This window comes from Brachyhypopomus gauderio, chromosome 19, assembly GCF_052324685.1.
Source record: "Brachyhypopomus gauderio isolate BG-103 chromosome 19, BGAUD_0.2, whole genome shotgun sequence".
NCBI lineage: Eukaryota > Metazoa > Chordata > Actinopteri > Gymnotiformes > Hypopomidae > Brachyhypopomus > Brachyhypopomus gauderio.
Genome location: NC_135229.1, coordinates 2,360,881 through 2,384,815, shown reverse-complemented (window position 1 = coordinate 2,384,815; position 23,935 = coordinate 2,360,881). Strand labels below are relative to the sequence as shown.

Here is a 23,935-nt window from a genome sequence, read left to right as displayed (position 1 = left end):
TTCTCAATATGATTAATTATCTTTTCAATCACCTGTCCTGAAATAATGTAGGATTAATAGTTCAAGAATGCAGGAGTTTAGGAGTTTAATGAGATGCGTTCTATACAAACGACTACAGAATGTGCACTAGGATAAATATACATACTAGAGTCTTTGTTTTCACTTGATCTCACAAGCAACATCTGTTTGTGCGCGTGCATTTCCTGCCAATTTCAAATTTATTTTATAGCAAATCAATTGTGTGTTCAATACACTGTAGCAAGTGTCCCATGATGGTCGCTATGATGGTCCATGATGGTCAGAGGTGGACTGATCTTTGTAATTGGTGTAAACACAAAAGAATGGACCGAGCTGCTATAAATCACAATCAATTGCCAAGATAGTGTTGACATGATGTCTGTATGTGTGGTGGGGAGGGGTGAGACTGGTGGACTAAAAATCCTTTCAGGGCTGCTTTTTGTGTTTTCATTTCTGATGCACTTAAAGGTGAATGGGGGGGGGGGGCTGGTTTCATCCTAATTTGGAATTCCCAGGGAAAAATCACAATATAAAGCCCGAGATATAGTTTACAATAGCTAATCCAGCACACTAGAAAAGATTTACTGCCCACATTAGGGTGTGCCACATTAGGGCATAATCCCATAATCCATATCAGCATAGTTTATTTTTTAACATTAAGATGCACTTGGTCTCTTTTTCCTGCTTTTTTCTGGTGCTGAGAGCTGTATTGTCTTGCCAACCTGAACGATGAGGTTTATTGAGATGTTTATCTAATATCATCGAATAATGTGTGAAGGATAATCCCCTTTATTGAGATCCAAGAAGAGGAGAAAAATCACGCTTCTCCTGTGTTTTAGTCTAGATCGGAATAAACTCTCTTATGAGGCCTTGAACACAGGGGCAAATGTCTAAAAAAAAAAAAAAAAAAAAAAGGTCAGTGGAAAAACAACAGTAACCACAAACCGTTACTGGCCAGGAGCCCACTGGACAAATGGGATATTTGGATAATCCTTAAAAGTGGGAGTAGAAATCTGATTAATGTTTCGTTATAAAAATGCTTTCCTCAAAAGACAGGAGGAGCACCAGCTCAACCCTTAAAGAGGAACGACAACGTAGTCAAAAGGTATGTGTGCACACACACGAATTCAGAAAATATACGTGTGTAAGAGTACATACGACTTAAAAGGCTTGCTTGTCATTTTTGAAAAATGCAAGAAATCCAACCATTAAATTATTTGGCTGCACTGTTAAATTTGTATAAGTACACAAGAGGCATTTCGCCCGTGTCCCTTGGTTGATCTGAAACACACTGGCAGTGTTATGAACGGTTCTGAAAAACGGGAAATACCGTGTCAAATATTACAGCTTGTGTGTAATGTGTGTATAGGCGTGCTGGCCCCATTCGTGTGAATTCAGCTGGTACTAGTAAACAACGTAGTGGCATGTTAAACACTTAAGAAAATCATCCTGGCACCACGTCCATGGGACAAGGTGCTTTAGCCCAACTGAAGACGCCTTGATGCGTCCTTTAAACAAAAGGACGGTCACCAAACACAGCTTTGTGCTAACACACCCCCCTAACGCTGCACACACACACACACACACACACACACACACACACACACACACACACACACACACTCTGTTTTGCTTCTGCACGAGATACACCCGCGTGGCACAGATGCAACCAGAACAGAAAACCCATCGCAGTTTTCTGGAAGGAGAATTATTTCCAAAAACAAATTAAAAAATCGATTTTAAAAATAAGTGCAAATGTCAAAGATGGACAACTTGGTCAGAAAATGGCAAAATTGCACATCCACATTGCAGGAAAAAAACCACAACGCATGCACTGCTAATAAATCATATCGTGGTGCACTTCGTGAACATATAAAACGTTTTATTGTATGATTATGATGTAAATAAAGAGGCGAGCCAGGTCGGTATGAGCGCTGCACACTGCGCCACCCTGGACGTGCAGACAAAAGCCGCACAGCGCCGTCCTGCCTCGGCTAGCGAACCGAGCAGCACCACACACACGGTCCCTCCCCCGGTCCCGGACGACCCAACCCGGGCAGCGGCACCACACACACGTCCCCGGTCCCGGACGACCCAACCCGGGCGGCACCACACACACGTCCCCGGTCCCGGACACCCAGAGCTGGGCTGTCAGCTAACGTCACCCCGCTCCTCCGGATTACAGACCCAACTGTTGTCCCGTGTGCTCGGACGGACGTGTCGGGTGAGTACGGACGGCCCAGCAGCGCACCAAACACGACACATGACAAGATTGTTTTGTTTACGACCACAACAACAAACAAAAACAACAACAAGCAGGTCCGCGGAGCGGCCGCTCGCGCTGAAGTTAGCCTGCTAAGCTAACTAGCTAGCTGTGGTTAAAAAAATGTAAGTAAAAAAGAATAGTTTTTTTTCCCCGCTTACCGTAGGAAAGCTTTTCGATGTCCCTTTAACAATTCGCGTCGTAGTTTAAAAAAGAAAAAAAAAATCCTAAAATTTCTACAAATAAAAGGTGATTTTTCCACACGGACGCGTTTTTTTTGAACGGCCGTTAACGGCTGTTGTCGGGGTCTCTGTTGCAGCTCCGGGCTCGTGCGAAAACATCGCAGTGGCTCGAGACGCCGAGCACGCGAGCCTCGCGCCCATTGGCGGGAACTCGGTCACGTGATCGGCCCCAGCCTCGCCGAGCTTAAAAGGCTCGCGTCCGCTTTGCCTGTGGTGGTAGGATATCTTTATCCCCCATTTTTATTTATTTTTAGTCATATTTCGCCCGTGTCTAGTTAATAAATGTGGCCCGTGTATATTTTGAAGAGTTATAGCTGTATATATATATATGTATTTTGTTTTTTTTACATGACGGTTTATCAACGTTGGCTCGAAGTTCTCACAAAAGCTAAAACGCGCTCGAGAAAGGGGCGAGGTGACGCGCGAGCGCCTGACGTCATCTTTTTTCCGTTCGAAGCTGCAGCTGCTGGGAACGTTCTCGAACGCGCGAGGGTCGGCACGCGGGATTTATCGACGAGTAAATATCGTTTTTTCTCTTTTAATTCGGATTTTTTTAAAAGAAAAAACAAAAAAAAACAATTTTTAGCAAATTCACAGCCTGTCGATTTGTGTGTTGTATTTAGTTCGAAGTTCAATGTCGCGCTCCGGCTCGTTTATGGCGCAGTGGTATTTTGCATTATGTAGAGACGCTCGGCGCGTGCGCGGTGGCCACCATTATGTTGCAGCGCGAGCTCCAATCACGGGAGGAATGTGGGTGGGGGGGCACGAGCTAGACGGCGCGAGCCGGAGCAGACGGAGCAGGATACTGTACTAGAGGCGTTGATCACACCAGCGCGTAGTTTTATAGTACATTTAGTGGATGTAATGTGCATTTCATTGGATGCTCCCCGGGAGGGATTCAGTACATTGTATCCAGTGCATCATAGATTTTATTTGGAGGACTAAATTATGGGCTTTGTGAGACATAATTCCACTGAACGAAAACGTGCATTTTTAATCCGTACTGGTGGTATAAAAGCAGCATTGTAATATAAATAAATCGCGTTTCCATGTGACTACATCGCGCAGGTTGCGTGTGAATGGCTTAGCTAGTTAGTGCTGGTTGATTCTGTCCATACTGCTGTGTACTATACTAATTTGTTCTTAATAACATTAACTTGTGTTTTCTGCAAAGACAATAGCCTTTACACTTTACAGTTCGGTCCACATTAACAGCTGGCTCCAGTGTACACGGTTTCACCAGCTGGACCACACACATAGGATCTGGACCATCCTACGTGGATGTTTTATCCATTAATATGAGAGAAAATATACATGAAATTAGGTGATATTTTTATAGGCGGAAAACAAACAGAATAGAAGGTACACAGTGATCTATCAGGTCTGTTACAATTACCAATATTTTATTTACATTGACAAATGTCACATTTATAAGAACTCTGGTTCTTATAACAGATGAGAGCCTAGAGGGCAGCTGGTCCGTCCAAGGTGTTTATAAGTCGGACCGGACCCCAAACCCAGGGCCAGGGGGGGGTCCGGTCAGGGAGGTTAGGCCTTCCGCGGGCTCACAAGAGAATCGGCCGCTCCTACGCACAGAAAGAATGGGATTAGTCGATCAGTAGTCGGGGGCAAGTTCTCCAAACAAAATGTGTTTACATCTAACCAATTTTGATTGCGTGTGTGGTAACAATTAAACTTTAAAGTTATGTAATTGCATGAGGAATCCTGACAGTATCTGGTAAATAACACACTGTTTATGTAAATAAAGAGAGTTGTTGAGAATAATGAGTAAGCTGTTTAAATACAATGGAGATATTTTCAAATTGCACTCCGTGAGTCAGTGTGGGTAAAATGTGCTTTGTGGAAAAAAATGTTCAGATGACCTTTAGCCCTGGCCCGAGGAACATTTAACACAGAACACAGCAGAAACAGTACCCATGCTTTCAAAAGCGTAAGCACACGCTCGTATGTTTCATCACAGCGCGTTCATCGTCAAAACCTGCGCTGGTGGCCGTCTTCGCTGGAAAGCGTTACGCAGATCAAAAGCCACGATCTTTAAGAGTTATTACTCAGCGTCACTGTGCCACCTGCTGGAGAGGGCGGAGCCTCCGTACCTGGGGCCTGGTGGTGGCACTCTCCCCGCCTTTAGCTCATCGATGATGTGCTCGATGTCTGAAGGCTTCAGGTCCTCCTGGGGAACGAAGGTGAAAGAACACGTTCATAAAGGAGTTACACGGTCCTCTAGTGCGTACAGGGGCAAACGAGTGACCCTTCTGACTCACTGAGCAGAGTCACCTGAGTGGTGACGGCCCTCCGCTTTGACTCGATGAGCGTGTCAAAAGCTGGCCACTTTGTTTACTCCAGCCGGCAGCTTGGCGGGTCGGTTCCCACCGGACACTGGCTGTGAAAGCATGACTCTTAGGTGTGAGTCTGCAGGAAACGTAGCCCCCAGACCCCCAGGGCGCTCAAACTCAATACCCAACTGCACTGCAGGAATCTGTTGGACGTCTCTGAGAGCACAATCACTGCGTGTGTTGGTAGTCCTCTACTGCGTCGCTGTTAATATAATGCCGTTGAATGGCGGTGACCTCCGGCGAAGTGTGTCGTGGGGGAAGCAGACGTCACCTTCTTCGTGTAGTGGGGGCAAGGGAGAACCCCCCCCCCCCCCCCCCAAAAAAACACACGCACACATGTGAACTTACTTCTGTCACTGCAGCAGCAAGTCAATGCTTTAGTTGAGTTATTTAAGCAACACAAAATCTCCCCTACCACACACACACACACACCCACCTCACACACACACACACGCACCTGTCTGGTTTCAGAGCACATAAGCATAGGTCTAGGGAAAAACTAAAATGAAGTAAACGGTGAAACGTTCCCTTGACTGCGTGTTACATGAGCAGCTACGTCACCAGAGACGTAGCAAAAAGCAAAGCTCCTCCATCAGGCCAGACACAGTGTCGATGATTAACCAGAGGAGTGCAACCCGTGAACACACTGAGTGACCGACTTTCTTTCGTGTGGACCGACTTATCCACACGTTTAACCGTGTGGGGCAACAATGGCACCACCTCCAAGGGCAATTCTGCTTCACATTTGCCCTGCGTGGCATTTACCCATCAGGCCGAGGGCTTTTGAGGCACTATTTCATTTTGCTACCAGCACAGTGAATGTAAGGAAGCTGTCCCCTATAAAATAGTGTAGTGCTAAACTACAACGAGAGGACTTTTATTCTGAATTATGAGCCCAAACACATGGTGTTACCATCCTATTATAGTATTAATGCTTGAACAGTAGAATTTGTTTGTGGATTGAGGATACTGTATGAATAACTTGTATTCCATTTATATTACCAGTACAACAGTAATTCGTTCGGTGAACAGTTCGGGGTGAAAAACACTACTTTTTAAGTCAGGAATTATCCATAAAACCCCACTGAACAACTGGCTTGACATCTTAAAAGCAAATGTAAACAAGAGCCAAAGTTGGTCAGCTTGCTTTGTGAAGATGGTGTGGGCTGTACTGTCTCAACACTTCTCTTTGTTCTAGACCGTAAATGCATTTGCAGTATTGCAGCGGGATTTGACCACACACGGAAGTTCACTTACTCACCAACTCAAACTCCAAACAACAGATTGATAGTAGATTGAGGAAATGATTCATTCTGCTTTGCATGTCCTTGTGTATCCAAAACGCTTTTAACGAGCAGGACCCAATAATGTTGTTTTTATATTCCCTCGTCAGCTTGATCAAGGGTACAGTAGCCCAAACCGGTTCATTCAGTAGAGGAGAAACATGACTAGACTTATAATACAAGTTTGACTTAATTAATTATGGCCTTTATTAAACAAACTGAACGGTGCATGTTTGCCGTGTTGTCTAGTGAGCCGTGTTCCAGTTAAAAGCTGAAATGTACCCCGAGTGTGTGTGTGTGTGTGTGTGTGTGCCCACTGCCGCTTCTGAGGAAACTAGGGAATACTCATCTAAACAACGACAACAGAGAGCAAGGACTCGTGGCCACAAACAGGAAACACACAACACTCCCCCCATTCTGCCCCTGCCTCACACGAGCGGGGCAATCGGCTCCATTAACCCTGCCCAACAAGGCCACAGCCTCGGGCTGCTGTGTGAACAGGTCCTCTCGTCCGTAATGAAGCTGAGCGGCTCTACTCACGTAATAGAGGTCGTTGATTTGAACCATTGGGGCGTTCACACATGCACCCAGACATTCCACCTCTATTAGCGTGAACAGTTTGTCCGGCGTGGTCTCTCCGACTTTGATACCTAACGAAAGGACGGGGGTGGTTATTGGCATTTTTAAAAGGGTTAAACAATCTCACAAATCTTACAATAAAGATGTTTTCACACAAAGAAATTATTAGACTAATCCTGCTTTTAGCCAGGTATATAAATTTATATTTCATAATTCATTTAATTTTTATATATAAATGAATATGTAAATATATTTATTCAGTGTTATTCTTAAAAATAATGCATTTATTATGTCTCAGGTTCCTCAAATGCAAGATGTGTATTTATTTGGTGTCAGTAATTAGTTAATTCTAATATTCTGTGCTTGATTAATTTTAAGCTTGTGTGTGCGTGTTTGGTGGAGATATTTGTTTATCTGTAATTTTAACTATTAAAAATATTTGTGGGATTAATTGACCAAAGTCTTTATTTAGGGCAATTACCTGTCATATTCTGTCTTCTGGATATACCTTAGGTAAACTACTTTAAGAACAAATATAACCCAGAAAAGTTATTAAAAAAAGAAAAAAGTATTGAATCATGACCCAAGTGTCATTATGAAAATGTATCACTAATTCCCTGAAATATGTACACACACACACACGCATCCACTCGCACATCTGCACCCTCTCCTCACTATTAAATACGTACGTGCACCTCCATTCAGTAGTGCTGTGTGGATTTTTATGCATGTCCAGTGAGACTATAGCAAATCTGTTGCTTTGCATTGAGAGACCGGCTAACGTTTTAAACGTGGCCCCCTGGTGGGGGGGAGGGGGTACTGCGTGCTTACCCAGCTTGGTCTGGATGGCCTTCAGGATGCTGTCCGAGTCACACAGCATGCAGGGCGTGGTGGTGCACACCTGGATGTGGTACTTCCCCACCGGCTGACGGAGGAACATGGTGTAGAACGTAGCCACCTCGTACACCCTCATCGGGGCGATCTCCAACACCTCCGCCACCTGGGGAAGAGAACCAGCCATCTTCAGGTGTGCTACTGCTCCACAGAGCTTATGAAGAACTACCCATGTGCAACTTCACATTCATGACATGGATTTGATTACAATGATAAATTATCAATTACCCCCCCCCCCCCAATTACTCGTTATTAATTTAATCCATTATTCAAAACAAATGAATAGCATATATAGCATAACTCGTGATCCAAGAGTGTACTCACTGATCTGAAATCAGCTCTAAACTCTCTCTTGCACTTCCTAAAAACTCACCCAGCCATACAACCAATAACATAAATGTAGCAATGTCCTTAATACAGCATTCTCACACCGTATTCTATAACATCGCCGGGCCGATGGCCGCCACCGGACTGCGGTGCTGTTTACCTTGTTCATGGCTGAGATGGGGAGCCAGCCGTGCTGCCTCTGGGCCAGGTCCAGCACCGGGAGGGTGGCCGCCTGTTTGTGACCTTTGGGGTAGTTGTTTATGATGGCTTCCACTCTCTTGCACCGAACAAACAAATGCACACGTTAGCGCACAAACCTGCCACTTCACCAACTGCACGGTGCACTTAGCACCCAGCCGGTCAGACACTGCGGGTTCTGCTGCCCCTTTACCAAATGCTCTGGTGACCTGCTGGCCAGCTCAGGAAAGAAATCTGGTGAATCTACATCTAATGATGCCAAGCTAGACCACACCTCAGAACCTCAGTACATAGACGAACAGTACAAGATGAATACAAGATGAATACCCTATATTTGGACATGAGTGTACATACTAGTGTTTAGTAAGCCAGCCAAGTGCAATAACAACTTGGAGCAAGACCAGTAAACATGTTCTCACCTTCATGTTCTCAGGGGTGAACTCAAATGGAGTATCTGGGTTGTTTTCTGGAGTATCTCTATGCTGGGTAGGGGAAAGAATTTAAGAAAATTTGTCAAATGTTTTTGTTTGTATTACAGAGTAAAATGTAGTTTAAATCTGCTTTCTGTGAGATTTGGTTGGTTTTCTCTCTTAGAAATACACAATATAAAGTTGTCCAACATCAAGCATTAAATGAAACACAGATGTCCAACCCACGCACACATTGAGCAGCGAAGTGGTAAAACTGCTTTGTTTATTATACTTATATGTGGGCTTACATTTAAATATATGTATATATGTGGGCTTACATTTAAATATTTCGTGTGTGTGCTTCACCTAATAAAGCTTAAGCAATATCATAATGTGGAATAAGTTTGAAAAAAGGTCCAATTAAACGTCTCCATCTTAACATCCAATCAAGTGCGTCCAATTTTTCCCCTTTCATTAACACTCACCAACTTGTTTTTTATTTTACGTTTAACTCCTAAAGTGGCAGGGGGTTTCTGCTATCAAATTGTAAGAAGCCTCAGACATCATTCTAAGGGCACTGACGTTGTGCTGGGACTCAAGCAGTCATGGTAGTGGGCAGTAATGAATACTCACTATATCACAAGGGTGCTGTGACCTCTTGATTGACAACACTGAGACAATCTACAAACGCTACAGAAAACTGATGACATCCTTTCCATCTTTCAACTTAGTCATTTTAACATTTTAGATTTCAAAATTAAAGATCAAATTCTGCCCTTGGTGGATGTACTGATCAGATATGACTAAACTCCAGTTTCTGTATTAAATCTTAGTGCTTGAATAATGCGTCCGATGAATGACAAATGTCCTACACAGGTAACATGTACAGTCCGTACAGCCCATGATTGAACAAAAGAGAGAAGTTCGTACCACGAAGACTCCTGCAGCTGAGCGCACGGCGGAGCGGTGTAGACTGCGGACGCCCGCTCTCGCGCCCTGCGAACACAACACACAGACGAGTGAGTTTAAAACACGCTACCGACATCAAACCGACATTAACCGACCTCAGCAGCCACGGCCACCTTTAAGCAACCTTTGCTTAGCAATTCAAACTGGAGGCACTTACTGCCTAACTACGGTTATTTGAAGTTGCACACAAGATTTAGCGGTGCCTTGGTTAAGTGTGATGTTATAGAAATGGTAACGTAGGTTAACAGTCATTATAATAAAGGTGGTGCTATAATAAAGGTGGTGGTGTTATCATCATAAAGGTGGTGGTGTTATCATCATAAAGGTGGTGGTGTTATCTATCATAAAGGTGGTGGTGTTATTATAATTAAGGTGGTGGTGTTATTATAATTAAGGTGGTGGTGTTATTATAATTAAGGTGGTGGTGTTATCATCATAAAGGTGGTGGTGTTGTTTATCATAAAGGTGGTGGTGTTATTATAATTAAGGTGGTGGTGTTATTATAATTAAGGTGGTGGTGTTATTATAATTAAGGTGGTGGTGTTATTATCATAAAGGTGGTGGTGTTATCATCATAAAGGTGGTGGTGTTATCATCATAAAGGTGGTGGTGTTATCATCATAAAGGTGGTGGTGTTATCATAAAGGTGGTGGTGTTATCATCATAAAGGTGGTGGTGTTATCATCATAAAGGTGGTGGTGTTATCATCATAAAGGTGGTGGTGTTATCATCATAAAGGTGGTGGTGTTGTTTATCATAAAGGTGGTGGTGTTGTTTATCATAAAGGTGGTGGTGTTGTTTATCATAAAGGTGGTGGTGTTGTTTATCATAAAGGTGGTGGTGTTGTTTATCATAAAGGTGGTGGTGTTGTTTATCATAAAGGTGGTGGTGTTGTTTATCATAAAGGTGGTGGTGTTGTTTATCATAAAGGTGGTGGTGTTGTTTATCATAAAGGTGGTGGTGTTGTTTATCATAAAGGTGGTGGTGTTATTATAATTAAGGTGGTGGTGTTATTATAATTAAGGTGGTGGTGTTATTATAATTAAGGTGGTGGTGTTATTATAATTAAGGTGGTGGTGTTATTATAATTAAGGTGGTGGTGTTATTATCATAAAGGTGGTGGTGTTATTATCATAAAGGTGGTGGTGTTATTATCATAAAGGTGGTGGTGTTATTATCATAAAGGTGGTGGTGTTATTATCATAAAGGTGGTGGTGTTATTATCATAAAGGTGGTGGTGTTATCATAACGGTGGTGCTAGCTACATCCAACTCGCCCTTGCAAGATGACACGAGCTTAGCCGACGCTAACTAGGTCCCTACAACCCAAACTGACTCGTTTAAAACACGTATGCGACATACAAGAGCCCAAATGAAACAGTCCTACCGCGTGTGTGAGCGCTGATCGCAGCGCCGACGACAGGAACATGTTTCACGGCGTTTGGTGGTCGGTCGCTCTACGGACGCGCAATGGCGGACACCAGCAGAACGAGCGACTCCGGAGCGATTTAGCGGGTCTGCGTGACGGCGAGGTCGCCAGGCCGTGTAATCGAGCGCAGATAACGCGAAGCTCCATTTCAAATACACGCCGACGGCAAATGCGTGTGACTATGTTATTATAGTGAGAAGACGCTGCTCATATAATAACTTTGAATAAAATAATAAATGTTTGGAAATTATAATTAACTCACAACTTTTATTAACTTTCAAACACAACTTTGATTTACTGGAATACCAATGTTAAATATAATATACCAGGCAACACATTGTTCCTATAACTTTTCCTTCGAAGTCTGTCTTTTTTAATGTAAATGAGAAACTATACTACGTAGATGACGAGGGTGACCTTTCCTAAATATGCTACAGTGGACATTGAGGAGGAGAGGTTGTTATTTTTCTCTGTTCTGTGGCTTTGACGGGTCTCCCTCAGGCCACACCCCCCGTAATGGGATCAGCACCCGAGCGTTCGTCCAGCCAATGAAAAAGTGGGAGTGGCGAGCGCTGCCTTACGATTGGTTCTTGGGGCGCTAAGCAGACGAGGGTGGGATCTACTCACACGGCCACAATAAAGTGCTTCATAGGTGAATTACAGGGCAGTTCGCTGCTGGTAATACCTTTTGGAGTCTGGAGTGGTCAAGTGCTTTTTATTCTAAGGCCATCTGACAACCATGGTGGTTCCAGGGCGTCAGGATAAAGAGGAGAAGATATTTTATCCTCCAGAGGATCTACAAACCAATGCTCACGTGCCAAACTTCAACTCATATCTTGCATTGTACAAAAGATCTATTGAGGAGCCTGAAGGTAAGGGGAGCTCCCTGCTGTCATCCTGGTCTGGCATAACCTGACGTGGGCTGTGGGTCTATGTTATGAGCTTCCACACGTCTGTTGCTCCCCAGAGTTCTGGAGGGACGTAGCTCAGGAGTTCTACTGGACGGAGCCGCCCTCGGGTCCAGTGCTGCAGTTCAACTTTGATGTCACCAAGGGAAACATAAACATGAAGTTCATGGCAGGAGCCAAGACCAACGTGTGTTACAACGTGCTGGATCGCAACGTCCTGGACCGGGACCTGGGGGAGAAGGTGGCGTACTACTGGTGAGCAGACGGGCTTGGCACTGCTCTCGTACGCAAGCGTGCAGGCCTGCGTGAGGACGTCATGAGCAGCTCCAGTGGTGTGCAACCCCAGCACAGCTCTGTCCGTTCAGTTAAGAGGGACCAGCACAATACACACAATCCACTATAAGACACATGATAGTGCTTGTACAGTCAGAGATGTTAAGCCACATCACCAGAGTGCTCACATGCACTGAATCTATAATTTGGCACAAGTGTACATGATAATTCTCTAAATATCTATGTGAATTCTCCAAAAGGAGAACAATCAGAATTACATGTGAAGTCTGTAATTCCAGATAATCTATTCCAGACCCTCTTTTGTTGTGACAATGTTTTTGGGCATTACATAAAAAGCAAGCATTAACGTAATAATATTGTTCTTAAACAATGGCCATTAATCAAGTAGCTACAGATTGTGACACTACTCTCTATTCAGAGTCAGAGAGATGATAAATGATCTGTTTGCATTATCTCTGAGCAGATACCATGGTGGCTTCAGTTGATTACACAGAAATTTGCTTTAGTTACAAGACAAACATGTTCCAGGTTTGTCCCAGTGAGTGATGTAATATAATCAGTCTGGACCCTGCGGTATTCAGGTCTAGACTGTCCATGTCTGGCTTACTGCATGAGCTGAACCTGGGAAAAAGTTCTAAAAGTCCAGTCTCTCCTCTGACTGGAGGGGGCAATAGAATGCTAACAACATCACTGGTAGGGGTGGTTGGCTATTTGAGGGGGGGTTAGTTAGACATTAACCGAGAGCTGTTGCATACATTTAGGCATTGGCTGTCCCATCGTGTCTGGCCCTGTTTAAGGCTGCAGGGACAATTACATACATACAGATGTGTTCTAGGAAACAAGGTTCAGGACGAGTGCGTGGCTTAGCTGCAATGCATTGTGGGGCAACGCATTACCAGTCACACTTGCAAGGTCACTTTGGATCCGAGCTGCCTGTCAGCAACCCTTCCTGGGTCTATAAACGGGTCGAGCAGCTGCAGGAACCCACGGGCCGAAGCTGAGGGTGCACGCCCACGACTGCGTGGTCACTTCATGCTGGGGTGATCCAGGATGACTCCACACTCGTGCCATGTAACAGGAGCCCAGCAAGTGGGTTCGGGCCAAAGCAAACGGCGCCGCTTTGAGCAGCCGGTTGGCATACTGCTGTTTTGGTGGATGTTAGCTTGTGCAATAAAACGTGCTACTGTCCAAAATGTAATGCATGCTTGGGTGGCGGGGAACACGTTATCTCCTCCTGAAAACGTCCTGCTGCTGTATGAGCAGGTGCAGGAGGTCAAAACACGGCACCTGTGCACGCTCACCTACGTTTACTAAAGTAGAAATACCTGTTTGTTGTGCCTGTTTCTTGACGGCCCCCTCTAGGGAGGGGAACTCACCTGGCCATCACCAGACTATCACCTACACGGACCTGCTGAAGCAGGTGTGCAGGTGTGCCAACGGCCTGAAGCAGATGGGTAAGTCCATGTCTCTGTCTCCGTCCCGGTCTCTGTCCCCGTCCCGGTCTCTGTCAGGGATCAAACAGAGGAGCAGCTGAATGTAAATGTGCTTGAATGAATAATTACGTTGTATTTGTCTTAACAAACTCGATCAGTTCTGTTTGAGACGTTGTCCTTATCCAAAACAACAGCTGCAGTTTCCTTATTTTCTGTTTACATTCTATTTATATGATATTCTTTATATCTGTTAACTGCCCCCCAATAAAGTGCTTTTTTTGGTTTGTTTCTGGTTCAGGTGTGCAGAAAGGTGACCGTGTGGCCATTTACCTGCCTATGATCCCAGAGCTGGTGGTCACCATGTTGGCCTGTGCCAGAATTGGAGCTGTGCATTCAACTGTGGTGAGAGTGACACGCCCCCTCTGTGCCGCTGGGCACCTTCCTACATACAGGGCACAGTGTGGGCGGAGCACAGGTGTCCACAGGGTTCAAGCACAGCTCAGTCTGGGTTCTGCAGGTACAGTTCAGTCTGGGTTCTGCAGATACGGCCATGGAACGATTGTGGCTGAAGTTAAAAATACAGCAGCGATAGTTTCAAGGTCAGTTTTTCTGGCGTACGCGGGTCTATTTTGGGCTGCTGGTATGTGAGCCGGTCCATTCCTCCCAGACCACTGATCTACATTCTGAGTCTCGGGGAGGAGAAGAAGACTGACGGGACACCCCACATTCCCAGCGTCTGGGCTACAGTAAAGCAGACTGATCAGGGGCTTTTAGAGACATCCTGCTAGATGGGACCTTCCTGTCACGGAGGTCCGTGGGCCTCTGGGGAGGATCCGCTTAGTCACTAAACTGCAGTTCAGGCTGCGCAGCAGTTTGGCTGCAAATGCAAAATCTGAACACTGAGAGATGAGCAGAAATATCAGCAGCTCTGAGATCATGATTTGTGACTTATGTCCCCTTATGTCCTCTTATGTGTTCTTATGTCCTCTTATGTGTTCTTATGTCCTCTTATGTGTTCTTATGTCCCCTTATGTCCTCTTATGTCCTCTTATGTCCCCTTATGTCCTCTTATGTGTTCTTATGTCCTCTTATGTGTTCTTATGTCCCCTTATGTCCTCTTATGTCCCCTTATGTCCTCTTATGTGTTCTTATGTCCTCTTATGTCCTCTTATGTCCTCTTATGTCCCCTTATGTCCTCTTATGTCCCCTTATGTCCTCTTATGTGTTCTTATATGTTCTTATGTCCCCTTGTTAATGTTAATTATGTAGTCTGTCTACTCTCTAACTCATTCTGTGGTGTTCTCAGTTTGCAGGATTCTCTTCTGACTCTCTGGCAGAGAGGATTGTGGACGCTCAATGTAGTGTACTGGTGACCGCAGGTAACACACACACACGCTTTGCAGAAGTGTCTTAGGACAAACAGTGGTTTGTAGAGCTTGCTGTCTAAATGTGCCCTGACAGTCTCTCTCTCTCACTGTGTGTGTGTGTGTGTATGTGTGTGTGTGTAGATGGCGTTTACAGGGGTGAGAAGCTGATTAACCTGAAGCAGATTTCAGACAAGGCGCTTGAAAACTGTCAGGAGAAGTAAGACTCCCTTACACACACACAAACACACACACAAACACACACACACACACACACACACACACACACACACACACACACACACACACACACACACACACACACACACACACACACACACAGGCCTCTGTTTGCTCATGCATGCTCTAACAAAGCCCTTTCAGGCTCGTTAGCATGCGCCGCTGTGCTAGCCTTATCGCGCCTTATCGGTTCCACACAAAACACTCGAGTTTACAACTACCGACCCAGAGTTGCCTGGCAACAGCGAGGCTTGGCAACTTGTGCACTCGTCTCCATGGTGACCTGTGAAATGAAACATACGTGCACAGAAGCAGGAGGTCTGAAAGCATGTGGTACAGAACGAGGTGCTGGTTTCTCTCCGTGAACAGGGAGGAGTGTTTATTTATCTCACACAGTTAGGGGCTGACGCTCTGAGCCTACACACATTTACTTACTGCACATTTGATGTGTTTTACTTTTACGAGTAAATTTATTCTACTGGTCAAGTTAATCTGAAATCAGAATTAAAATCAGAATTGATCTGAAATCATGGAGACGTATCATTCATTTCATAGCTGCTGTAGAATATTTAGCTACAGGATAATGTTTTTCACCTCAGAACACCACCTCCACTTCAGAACACCACCTCAGAACACCACCTCAGAACACCACCTCCACCTCAGAACACTACCTTCACCCCAGAACACCACCTCCACCTCAGAACACCACCTCAGAACACCACCTCCACCCCAGAACACCACCTCAGAACACCACCTCCACCCCAGAACACCACCTCCACCTCAGAACACCACCTCAGAACACCACCTCCACCCCAGAACACCACCTCCACCTCAGAACACCACCTCAGAACACCACCTCCACCCCAGAACACCACCTCCACCCTAGAACACCACCTCAGAACACCACCTCCACCCAGGACACCACCTCCACCCCAGAACTCCACCTCACTTTTGGTCTCCGTCTCTCCCAGAGGTCCACTGACGGTCCAGAAGTGTGTGGTCGTGAAGCATCATGGCTTCAAAACCGGCGGCACTAATGAGCGGCAGAGATTACAGGTCTGACATAATCCATATTCCACCTTTAAAACAGAACATGCATGAGAAATACTACAAGATTAGACGCCACAGATCTGGCTTAGTTCCACAAAAACAACATGTGTGTGTGTGTGTGTGTGTGTGTGTGTGTGTGTGTGTGTGTGTGTGTGTGTGTGTGTGTGTGTGTGTGTGTGTGTGTATGTTTGTGTGTGTGTGTGTGTGTGGTAGACACCCTGGAATACACAGCGTGACGTCTGGTGGCATAACATGGTGGACAGTGAGTCTGAGCATTGTGACCCAGAGTGGCTGGACGCCGAAGACCCACTCTTCATCCTCTACACCAGCGGCTCTACTGGAAAGCCCAAGGCAAACGCGCCCACCTCTGACCTATGACCCCTGACCTTTATAGCCTCAGCCTCAAGATTCGTTATCTTTTATTTTTGCCTTTTCACTAAAACAAAAGAAGGTTTTCAAAGATAAAATTATACCATTTGTATGTTCACCATGTTTTTTATTAACACTGATGGCTAGTGTTTGGAGGAGGGCAGGCTCTATGACCCAGAGTGCAACTGGCAGCCTGCCCTGTCGTTTCTGTCTTCTTGTGCTGGTAGGGGGTGTTGCACACAGTGGCCGGCTACCTGCTGTACACGTACCTCACCTTCCGCTACGTCTTTGACCATCACCATGACGACGTGTACTGGTGCACTGCCGACATTGGTTGGATCACTGGCCACTCCTACATCGCGTACGGCCCGCTGGCCAATGGTGCCACCAGTGTTCTGGTGAGCCGAGCTGGGTTCTGCCTGCATGCTTTACTGAAGGTACGTTCAGTGCCATGCACTTGAATTAAACCCCTGTGTGTGTGTGTGTGTGTGTGTGTGTGTGTGTGTGTGTGTGTGTGTGTCAGTTTGAAGGCATTCCGGTCTACCCTCACGTGTGCAGATATTGGGAGATCATTGAGAAATATGGAGTGTCAAAGTTCTACACAGCGCCCACTGCTATTCGACTGCTCATGAAACACGGGAGAGAGCCGCTACAGAAGTACGTTCACCTCACACAAGCAGAGATCACTAACACACACGTCTGTACTCACTACTGTAACCTCACACAAGCAGAGATCACTAACACACACGTCTGTACTCACTACTGTAACCTCACACAAGCAGAGATCACTAACACACGTCTGTACTCACTACTGTAACCTCACACAAGCACAGATCACTAACACACACGTCTGTACTCACTACTGTAACCTCACACAAGCAGAGATCACTAACACACACGTCTGTACTCACTACTGTAACCTCACACAAGCACAGATCACTAACACACACATGTCTACTCACTACTGTAACCTCACACAAGCACAGATCACTAACACACACATGTCTACTCACTACTGTAACCTCACACAAGCACAGATCACTAACACACACATGTCTACTCACTACTGTAACCTCACACAAGCACAGATCACTAACACACATGTCTGTACTCACTACTGTAACCTCACACAAGCAGAGATCACTAACACACATGTCTGTACTCACTACTGTAACCTCACACAAGCACAGATCACTAACACACACGTCTGTACTCACTACTGTAATCTCACACAAGCAGAGATCACTAACACACACTTCTCTGCTCACTACTGTTCATCTCACACAAGCACAGATCACTAACACACACATGTCTACTCACTACTGTAACCTCACACAAGCAGAGATCACTAACACACACGTCTGTACTCACTACTGTAACCTCACACAAGCAGAGATCACTAACACACACTTCTCTGCTCACTACTGCCAATCTCACACAAGCACAGATCACCAACACACACTTCTCTGCTCACTACTGTCAATCTCAGTGTCACCAGGGCACAAGAACAATCAACTGCAGATAGACACTAACAATATCATTAACAATATCATTAACAATATAATTCATTAACTCATCATGATTTAAGATTATTAAGAGCAAACAGATACTGGTGCTTTGAAGAAACAGGCAACACAATCCCCCTTAAGCAGGGATATAAAGGAAAGGTCAAGTTTGATATGCTAATCCTAAATCTAATCCTGTTAGTGTGTCACTGGGCCTGGGGTCTAGTTCTTTTAATACTCAGGAAAAAAAGAAAGAGTCTCGCTGATGTAGCAGGTTTCTTCCAATACCACTATAATCTGTTTCATTCAGGGATTAAATGACAGGGGCTGCCCCCACTACAGTGTGCTCCAGATCCACACAGACTCTGTGAACAGGTTAGGCTGACTCCGGCCCTTCTTGAGGCCGTTGTGAAGAGCGCAGTGTGCGCTGTGGGTCTGCAGACTAGCGCACGGATCAATAACACTCATCTCTGCGGCAGGGTTCACCGGGTTCACTCGCTCTCTGCCGCCAGATGGGTGGAACTGGTGCCATCTAGTGGAGACACGAGGAAACACACGTGTAAAACATTCAAACGTGAACGATCTAACAGACTGTGATAAGGCTGCTCACTCTCACAGATCTTCCCGCTGAGTTTTGTCCTTTGTGAAAATGATAACCTTTTTTTTTTGCATGTCCTTCTCTCCTGTCTCAGATATGATCTGTCCAGTTTGCGTGTGCTGGGCACGGTGGGAGAGCCAATTAGCCCCGAGGCCTGGCTCTGGTACCACGATGCCGTGGGACAGGGGAGGTGCCCTGTTGTTGACACCTTCTGGCAGACTGAGACGGTAAAAGCTACACCCAGCACTCAACATCAGAACCTTTATCACACGCACACACACATATATAAAAGCACACTGGAAACCTGCGATGGTAATCGTGCGTCTTGTGTTCAGGGAGGCCATGTTCTGACTCCACTACCTGCTGCCACACCACTGAAGCCAGGATCCGCTGTAAGTGTTTCCAGCCTCTCGTCCTGTCCACCAACGAATGAACAAACAAATGAACAAATGAACGAATGAATGAACAAATGAATGGATGAACAAATGAATGAATGAACAAATGAACGAACAAACGAATGGATGAACAAATGAATGAATAAACAAATGAACGAACAAACGAATGGATGAACAAATGAATTAATGAACAAATGAACAAACAAATGAATGGATGAACAAATGAACGAATGGATGAACAAATGAATGGATGAACAAATGAACGACTGGACAAGCGAATAAATTAATGAATGAACAAATGAATAATAATAATAATAATCTTTATTTGTATAGCACCTTTCATACATACATGCAACTCAAAGTGCTTTACAGTATAAATAAAATAAACATTAAAAGGAGATAAGACAAAAAGACAAAAGGAAAATGTTAAAAGAAATTAAAGATAAAAATATAAAAATAACATAAAAAGTAAAAAGGTAAAGTAAATAAGATAATAAGAAGTAAAGTAAATAAGATAAAACTATTTAGATAATTGGATTTTAAAATAATAGACAACATAATGTAATAAAGTAAATAAGATTGAGAATTTCTTAACTAAAAGCGGATCTAAACAGGAATGTTTTGAGACTGTTCTTAAAACTATGCAAGGATGAAATGCCTCTGAGCTCTTCAGGAAGAGAATTCCAGAGCTTTGGGCCATAGTGGCTAAAAGCACCCTCGCCAATCTTTAATCGGCTTTTAGGAATCACCAGTAGATTACTGTTTGAAGACCTGAGAGACCTGACTGGAACATATCTAACCATCATTTCACTGAGGTAAAGAGGGGCAAGACCATGAAGACATTTAAAAACCATCACTAGAACCTTAAAATCTATTCTAAAGCTGACAGGTAATCAGTGCAGTGAGTGGAGTGCAGGTGTAATATGATCTCTCTTTCTCCTGCGGGTCAGAACCCTTGCAGCCGCGTTCTGAACTCGCTGTAGGTGCGAAATAGAACTCTTTGGAAGAGCAGATAGAACAGCGTTACAATAATCTAGCCTTGATGTGATAAATGCATGGACAAGTTTTTCACTGTCAGCAGGAGAGAGCATATCTCGTACCTTAGTGATGTTTCGAAGGTGAAAGTAAGCTGTCTTGCATGTAGTCATGATGTGTGATTTGAAGCTGAGCTCATTATCAAAGGTGACGCCCAGGTTCTTAACACATTGTCTGGCATTCAGATTCATTTGATTTAAATAAGTCTGGACATCATTCCTTTGTGAATCACTGCCAAGAACAAGAACCTCTGTCTTCTGTTTATTTAACTGTAGAAAATTGTCAGACATCCATGTCTGTATATCATCTATGCAGTCAAACAGTGAGCAAATTGATTTTAGGGCTTTAGGTTCTAGCGAGATATACAGTTGAGTGTCATCTGCATATTGATGATAACTAATACCATGTTTATTAATGATATGTGGTAGCGGAAGCATATATAGGTTGAATAGTAAGGGCCCAAGAATTGATCCTTGGGGGACGCCACAAGTTATTTTTTGACGTGTGGAGGAAGAGGTACCTAATGCTACATAGTAATCACGCCCAGTTAGGTATGATCTAAACCAGTCTAAGACTAAGCCACTAAGGCCTACCCAGCTCTGTAGTCGATCAAGAAGTATTTCATGATCAACGGTGTCAATGAATGAATGAATGAATTAATGAACGAACAAACAAATGGATGAACAAATGAATGAATGAACAAATGAACGAATAAATGAATGGATGAACAAATGAATGAATGGATGAACAAATGAACAAGCGAATAAATTAATGAATAAATGAATGAATGAATGAATGAACAAATGAACGAACAAACGAATGGATGAACAAACAAATGGATGAACAAATGAATGAATGAACAAGCGAATAAATGAATGAATGAACAAATGAACGAACAAATGAACGAATAAAGCTTGAACGAATTTAAAAATCATGTGTCAATTGTAAGTGTCCTTTATAATCGAGAAATGTGTGATATATGGAACTTTGTTCTTTCGTACGTCTGAACCCCCCCTCATATGTCCCCCGAGCAGACGCTGCCGTTCTTCGGGGTGGAGCCCTGCATCCTGAATGAGAATGGGGAGGAGCTACAGGGAGAGGCGGAGGGCTACCTGGTGAGAGGACCGCCCTGTTTCGCTGATCTGAGACCAGTTTAGCTGTTTCGGTTTAAAATGATGCAGATTGGGGTCTGGGCCACAGCTGATCCTGCATCAGTCTGAAATGAGATCAGCTCTCCAGTTCAGGGATTCAGTTTTACTCATGTTCATGTGTTGTGTCATTACTGCGTAATCTACAGGCTGAAGTGAATCTCACATGAGCGGGATCCTTTCCTGAGGGATTATTAATCTGATTAAATCTGGTCTCCCTTTAATTGCAGGTTTTCCAGAAACCCTGGCCAGGCATCATGCGTGGCATCTATGGAAACCAGGAACGTTTCGAGAACACGTACTTCAAAAAGTTCCCGGGGTTTTACGTCACGGGAGACGGTAAGACTGGAGTCTCTTAAGGGGACGTAACATCACTGCTCAGGGAATATTATTCTTATGCCTTCGACTTAATAAAATCATTCTAAATAACAGCTGGAGTGCAGTATATCTCAGTGGGTTCTGTTTCTCCCCATACATGTCCCATGTTGGTGGTGTGCTGAGGTGCTAGATGTCCTGATGTGTGTCCTCAGGGTGCAGGAGAGACAAGGACGGATATTACTGGATCACAGGCAGGATAGACGACATGCTCAACGTCTCTGGTGAGTCCTGACGGGGTTCAGGACACACTGCTGCCCCCTAGTGGGACAACCTGACAATTACAGATGGAACTTTGGTTTAGCACAACTGCGTTTCAACCCCCCTGGTATGTGGGTCTGGCACCAGGTCACCTGCTGAGCACGGCGGAGGTGGAGGGGGCCCTGGCGGACCACGAGGCCGTGGCGGAGGCGGCCGTGGTGGGCCGGCCGCACGCGCTGAAGGGCGAGTGTCTGTACTGCTTCGTCACGCTGAAGGACAGCCGCGAGTTCACCAACGTCCTCGTGGGGGAGCTCAAGAGCAGAGGTCAGGGGTCGGCTGTAGCAGCGGTTGTGACTTACAGCGCGTGTGGTTTGCAGCTCTACAATTTATGTGCTTGGGGGGGTTTATTTGTTTCTCAGTCAGGGAGAAGATCGGCCCGATAGCTACGCCGGACTTCATCCAGAACGCCCCGAGTCTTCCCAAGACCCGCTCAGGTGTGAACCTCGGCCGCCTCTTGCCCCTGCGGTCCGGGGGGAAAACGATATCACACACTGTTGCACTACTAATATACAATTCAAGATTGTATTAATTCATTCAGGTTCCTGTCTGAGGCCCTATAGCAGTCTCTCAGGTTACCGTTCAACCTCACACCCTCAGTAAGAGGAGGTCAGGTCACGGGACGCCGTGTGATGCTGTGGTGCTCCAGCTCTGAGAACAAGCCCCTCCCCTCACCGACCCGTACCTTTAAGCCCCGCCTTCTCTCTTCGCCGCAGGTAAGATCATGCGGAGAGTCCTCAGGCAGATCGCCCGCAACGACGAGGACCTGGGTGACCTCTCAACCCTGGCCGACCCCAAGGTCGTGGACGTCCTCTTCAGTCAGAGGTGTGAAGCGGCAGCATAAGTGCTCCTCCCCCTACACCACCACCTTTCAGGAAACTGATCCTGGACCAGCATCTCCTGGCTTGGTAAAGACTTTGTCACTAGGCCCAGGGTGCTCTCAACTGATCTCAGATCAGAGCCTGCGGGGACATTCCTTTATTTTGGTCACCTTCGCCCTTGAGATGTGGACAACGAGGTGGCACACACACAAGCAATCGCCACTTTACACTGTGCACAAACCATGCAGAGAGATCACTGTTCAAACGTGGTGTGATGTTTGCAGGTATCAGGACACAGCACTGCTGATCTCAGCTCCACTGAGCTGTTACTGTCTGATAGACTAGTGTTAATATTCCAGATTTATATATTTTACATCTTTTAATGTGATGCATGGATACAGTAGACTTTGCTGCAATTCCATAATACCACGATCCCAAAGGATATACAAACTACATTATAAGGGCCAAACATTACCATAGCAACGATGTGTTTAATTAACACCTGTGATACGACCCAGTTATTGATGCATTAGATCAAAGAAACTGCATTTGCCAACATTTTAACAAGACGAACATGGCCTCTAGCATAAAGAGGATTTCAGAGGCAGGTCATATCTGGCATGTGTCTCTTGCGTCTTTACTGTGTCAAACAGAGCTTTCATAATAAATCTAATCTTCCAAAAACTAACGAACAGTGACACCCGTCTTCATTATTGGAAGTGTTTTCTGTTGTGACTGATGTTTGATGGGTTGTGAATGGGGAAATTCCAAAACAAACAAGACAATGTGAAATCTGGACTGAAACACACACACACACACACACACACACACATTCCACCATCCTTTATCCTATATTCATCTCAAATATTGATTAGTATTTAATTAAACGAAAAGTTAATTGAACAACAATGTAAAATACAGATTAATGTTTGCATAAAGTGAATTAGGTAAAACAAGGGCATCTGGTACTAAAGTATACGAGTCCCCACCCACCCTCACCTTGACGTGAGAACCTTCATGCAGCTTTGGTCTTTGACCTGATAAGCTCCAAACAAGATGAGGGAGAGAGAGAGAGAGAGAGAGAGAGAGAGAGAGAGAGAGAGAGAGAGAGAGAGAGAGAGAGAGAGGGAGAGAGAGACTGTAGCACTGCAAATTCTGAATCTCTGATCATATGCTT

The 23,935-nt window shown here is 44.9% G+C and overlaps 3 protein-coding genes across 4 annotated transcripts in view; 1 reads left to right on the top strand and 2 right to left on the bottom strand.

Moving 5' to 3' along the window:
• ankrd12 (ankyrin repeat domain 12) overlaps positions 1-2,603 on the bottom strand; it is a 32,142-nt gene extending 29,539 nt beyond the window's left edge. The window contains exon 1 of one of the 2 annotated variants that reach the window (XM_076981301.1): positions 2,443-2,603. The gene's annotated coding sequence lies outside the window, so the exon portion shown is untranslated. The remainder of the gene's footprint in view (positions 1-2,442) is intronic. The other variant, XM_076981302.1, reaches the window with a different exon arrangement.
• Positions 2,604-3,898: 1,295 nt separating this feature from the next.
• On the bottom strand, positions 3,899-11,073 carry ndufv2 (NADH:ubiquinone oxidoreductase core subunit V2). Its single transcript, XM_076981304.1, has 8 exons — positions 10,924-11,073; positions 9,499-9,564; positions 8,578-8,640; positions 8,121-8,237; positions 7,571-7,739; positions 6,701-6,810; positions 4,638-4,714; positions 3,899-4,109 (listed from the first exon to the last, which is right to left on the bottom strand). The coding sequence occupies exons 1-8, from the start codon at positions 10,963-10,965 to the stop codon at positions 4,016-4,018; spliced, it is 738 nt and encodes a 245-aa protein (XP_076837419.1). The 5' UTR covers positions 10,966-11,073; the 3' UTR covers positions 3,899-4,015.
• Positions 11,074-11,588: 515 nt separating this feature from the next.
• On the top strand, positions 11,589-23,446 carry acss2l (acyl-CoA synthetase short chain family member 2 like). Its single transcript, XM_076981303.1, has 18 exons — positions 11,589-11,837; positions 11,933-12,128; positions 13,530-13,621; positions 13,899-14,002; positions 14,907-14,979; positions 15,109-15,184; positions 16,176-16,260; positions 16,468-16,605; positions 16,851-17,021; positions 17,147-17,280; positions 18,821-18,953; positions 19,062-19,118; positions 21,191-21,271; positions 21,535-21,643; positions 21,835-21,903; positions 22,028-22,204; positions 22,300-22,374; positions 22,654-23,446. The coding sequence occupies exons 1-18, from the start codon at positions 11,705-11,707 to the stop codon at positions 22,779-22,781; spliced, it is 2,031 nt and encodes a 676-aa protein (XP_076837418.1). The 5' UTR covers positions 11,589-11,704; the 3' UTR covers positions 22,782-23,446.
• Positions 23,447-23,935: the final 489 nt, after the last annotated feature.

Coding starts and splice junctions, on each gene's coding strand:
- acss2l (XM_076981303.1), top strand. CDS start 11,705: ATGGTGGTTCCAGGGCGTCAGGATAAAGAGGAGAAGATATTTTATCCT. Junction 13,622..13,898: donor CAACGGCCTGAAGCAGATGG/GTAAGTCCATGT, acceptor TTTCTGGTTCAG/GTGTGCAGAAAGGTGACCGT. Junction 21,272..21,534: donor GAGAGGCGGAGGGCTACCTG/GTGAGAGGACCG, acceptor CTTTAATTGCAG/GTTTTCCAGAAACCCTGGCC.
- ndufv2 (XM_076981304.1), bottom strand. CDS start 10,965: ATGTTCCTGTCGTCGGCGCTGCGATCAGCGCTCACACACGCG. Junction 9,565..10,923: donor GATCAGCGCTCACACACGCG/GTAGGACTGTTT, acceptor TTGTGTTCGCAG/GGCGCGAGAGCGGGCGTCCG. Junction 6,811..7,570: donor GGCCATCCAGACCAAGCTGG/GTAAGCACGCAG, acceptor TCCTTTCGTTAG/GTATCAAAGTCGGAGAGACC.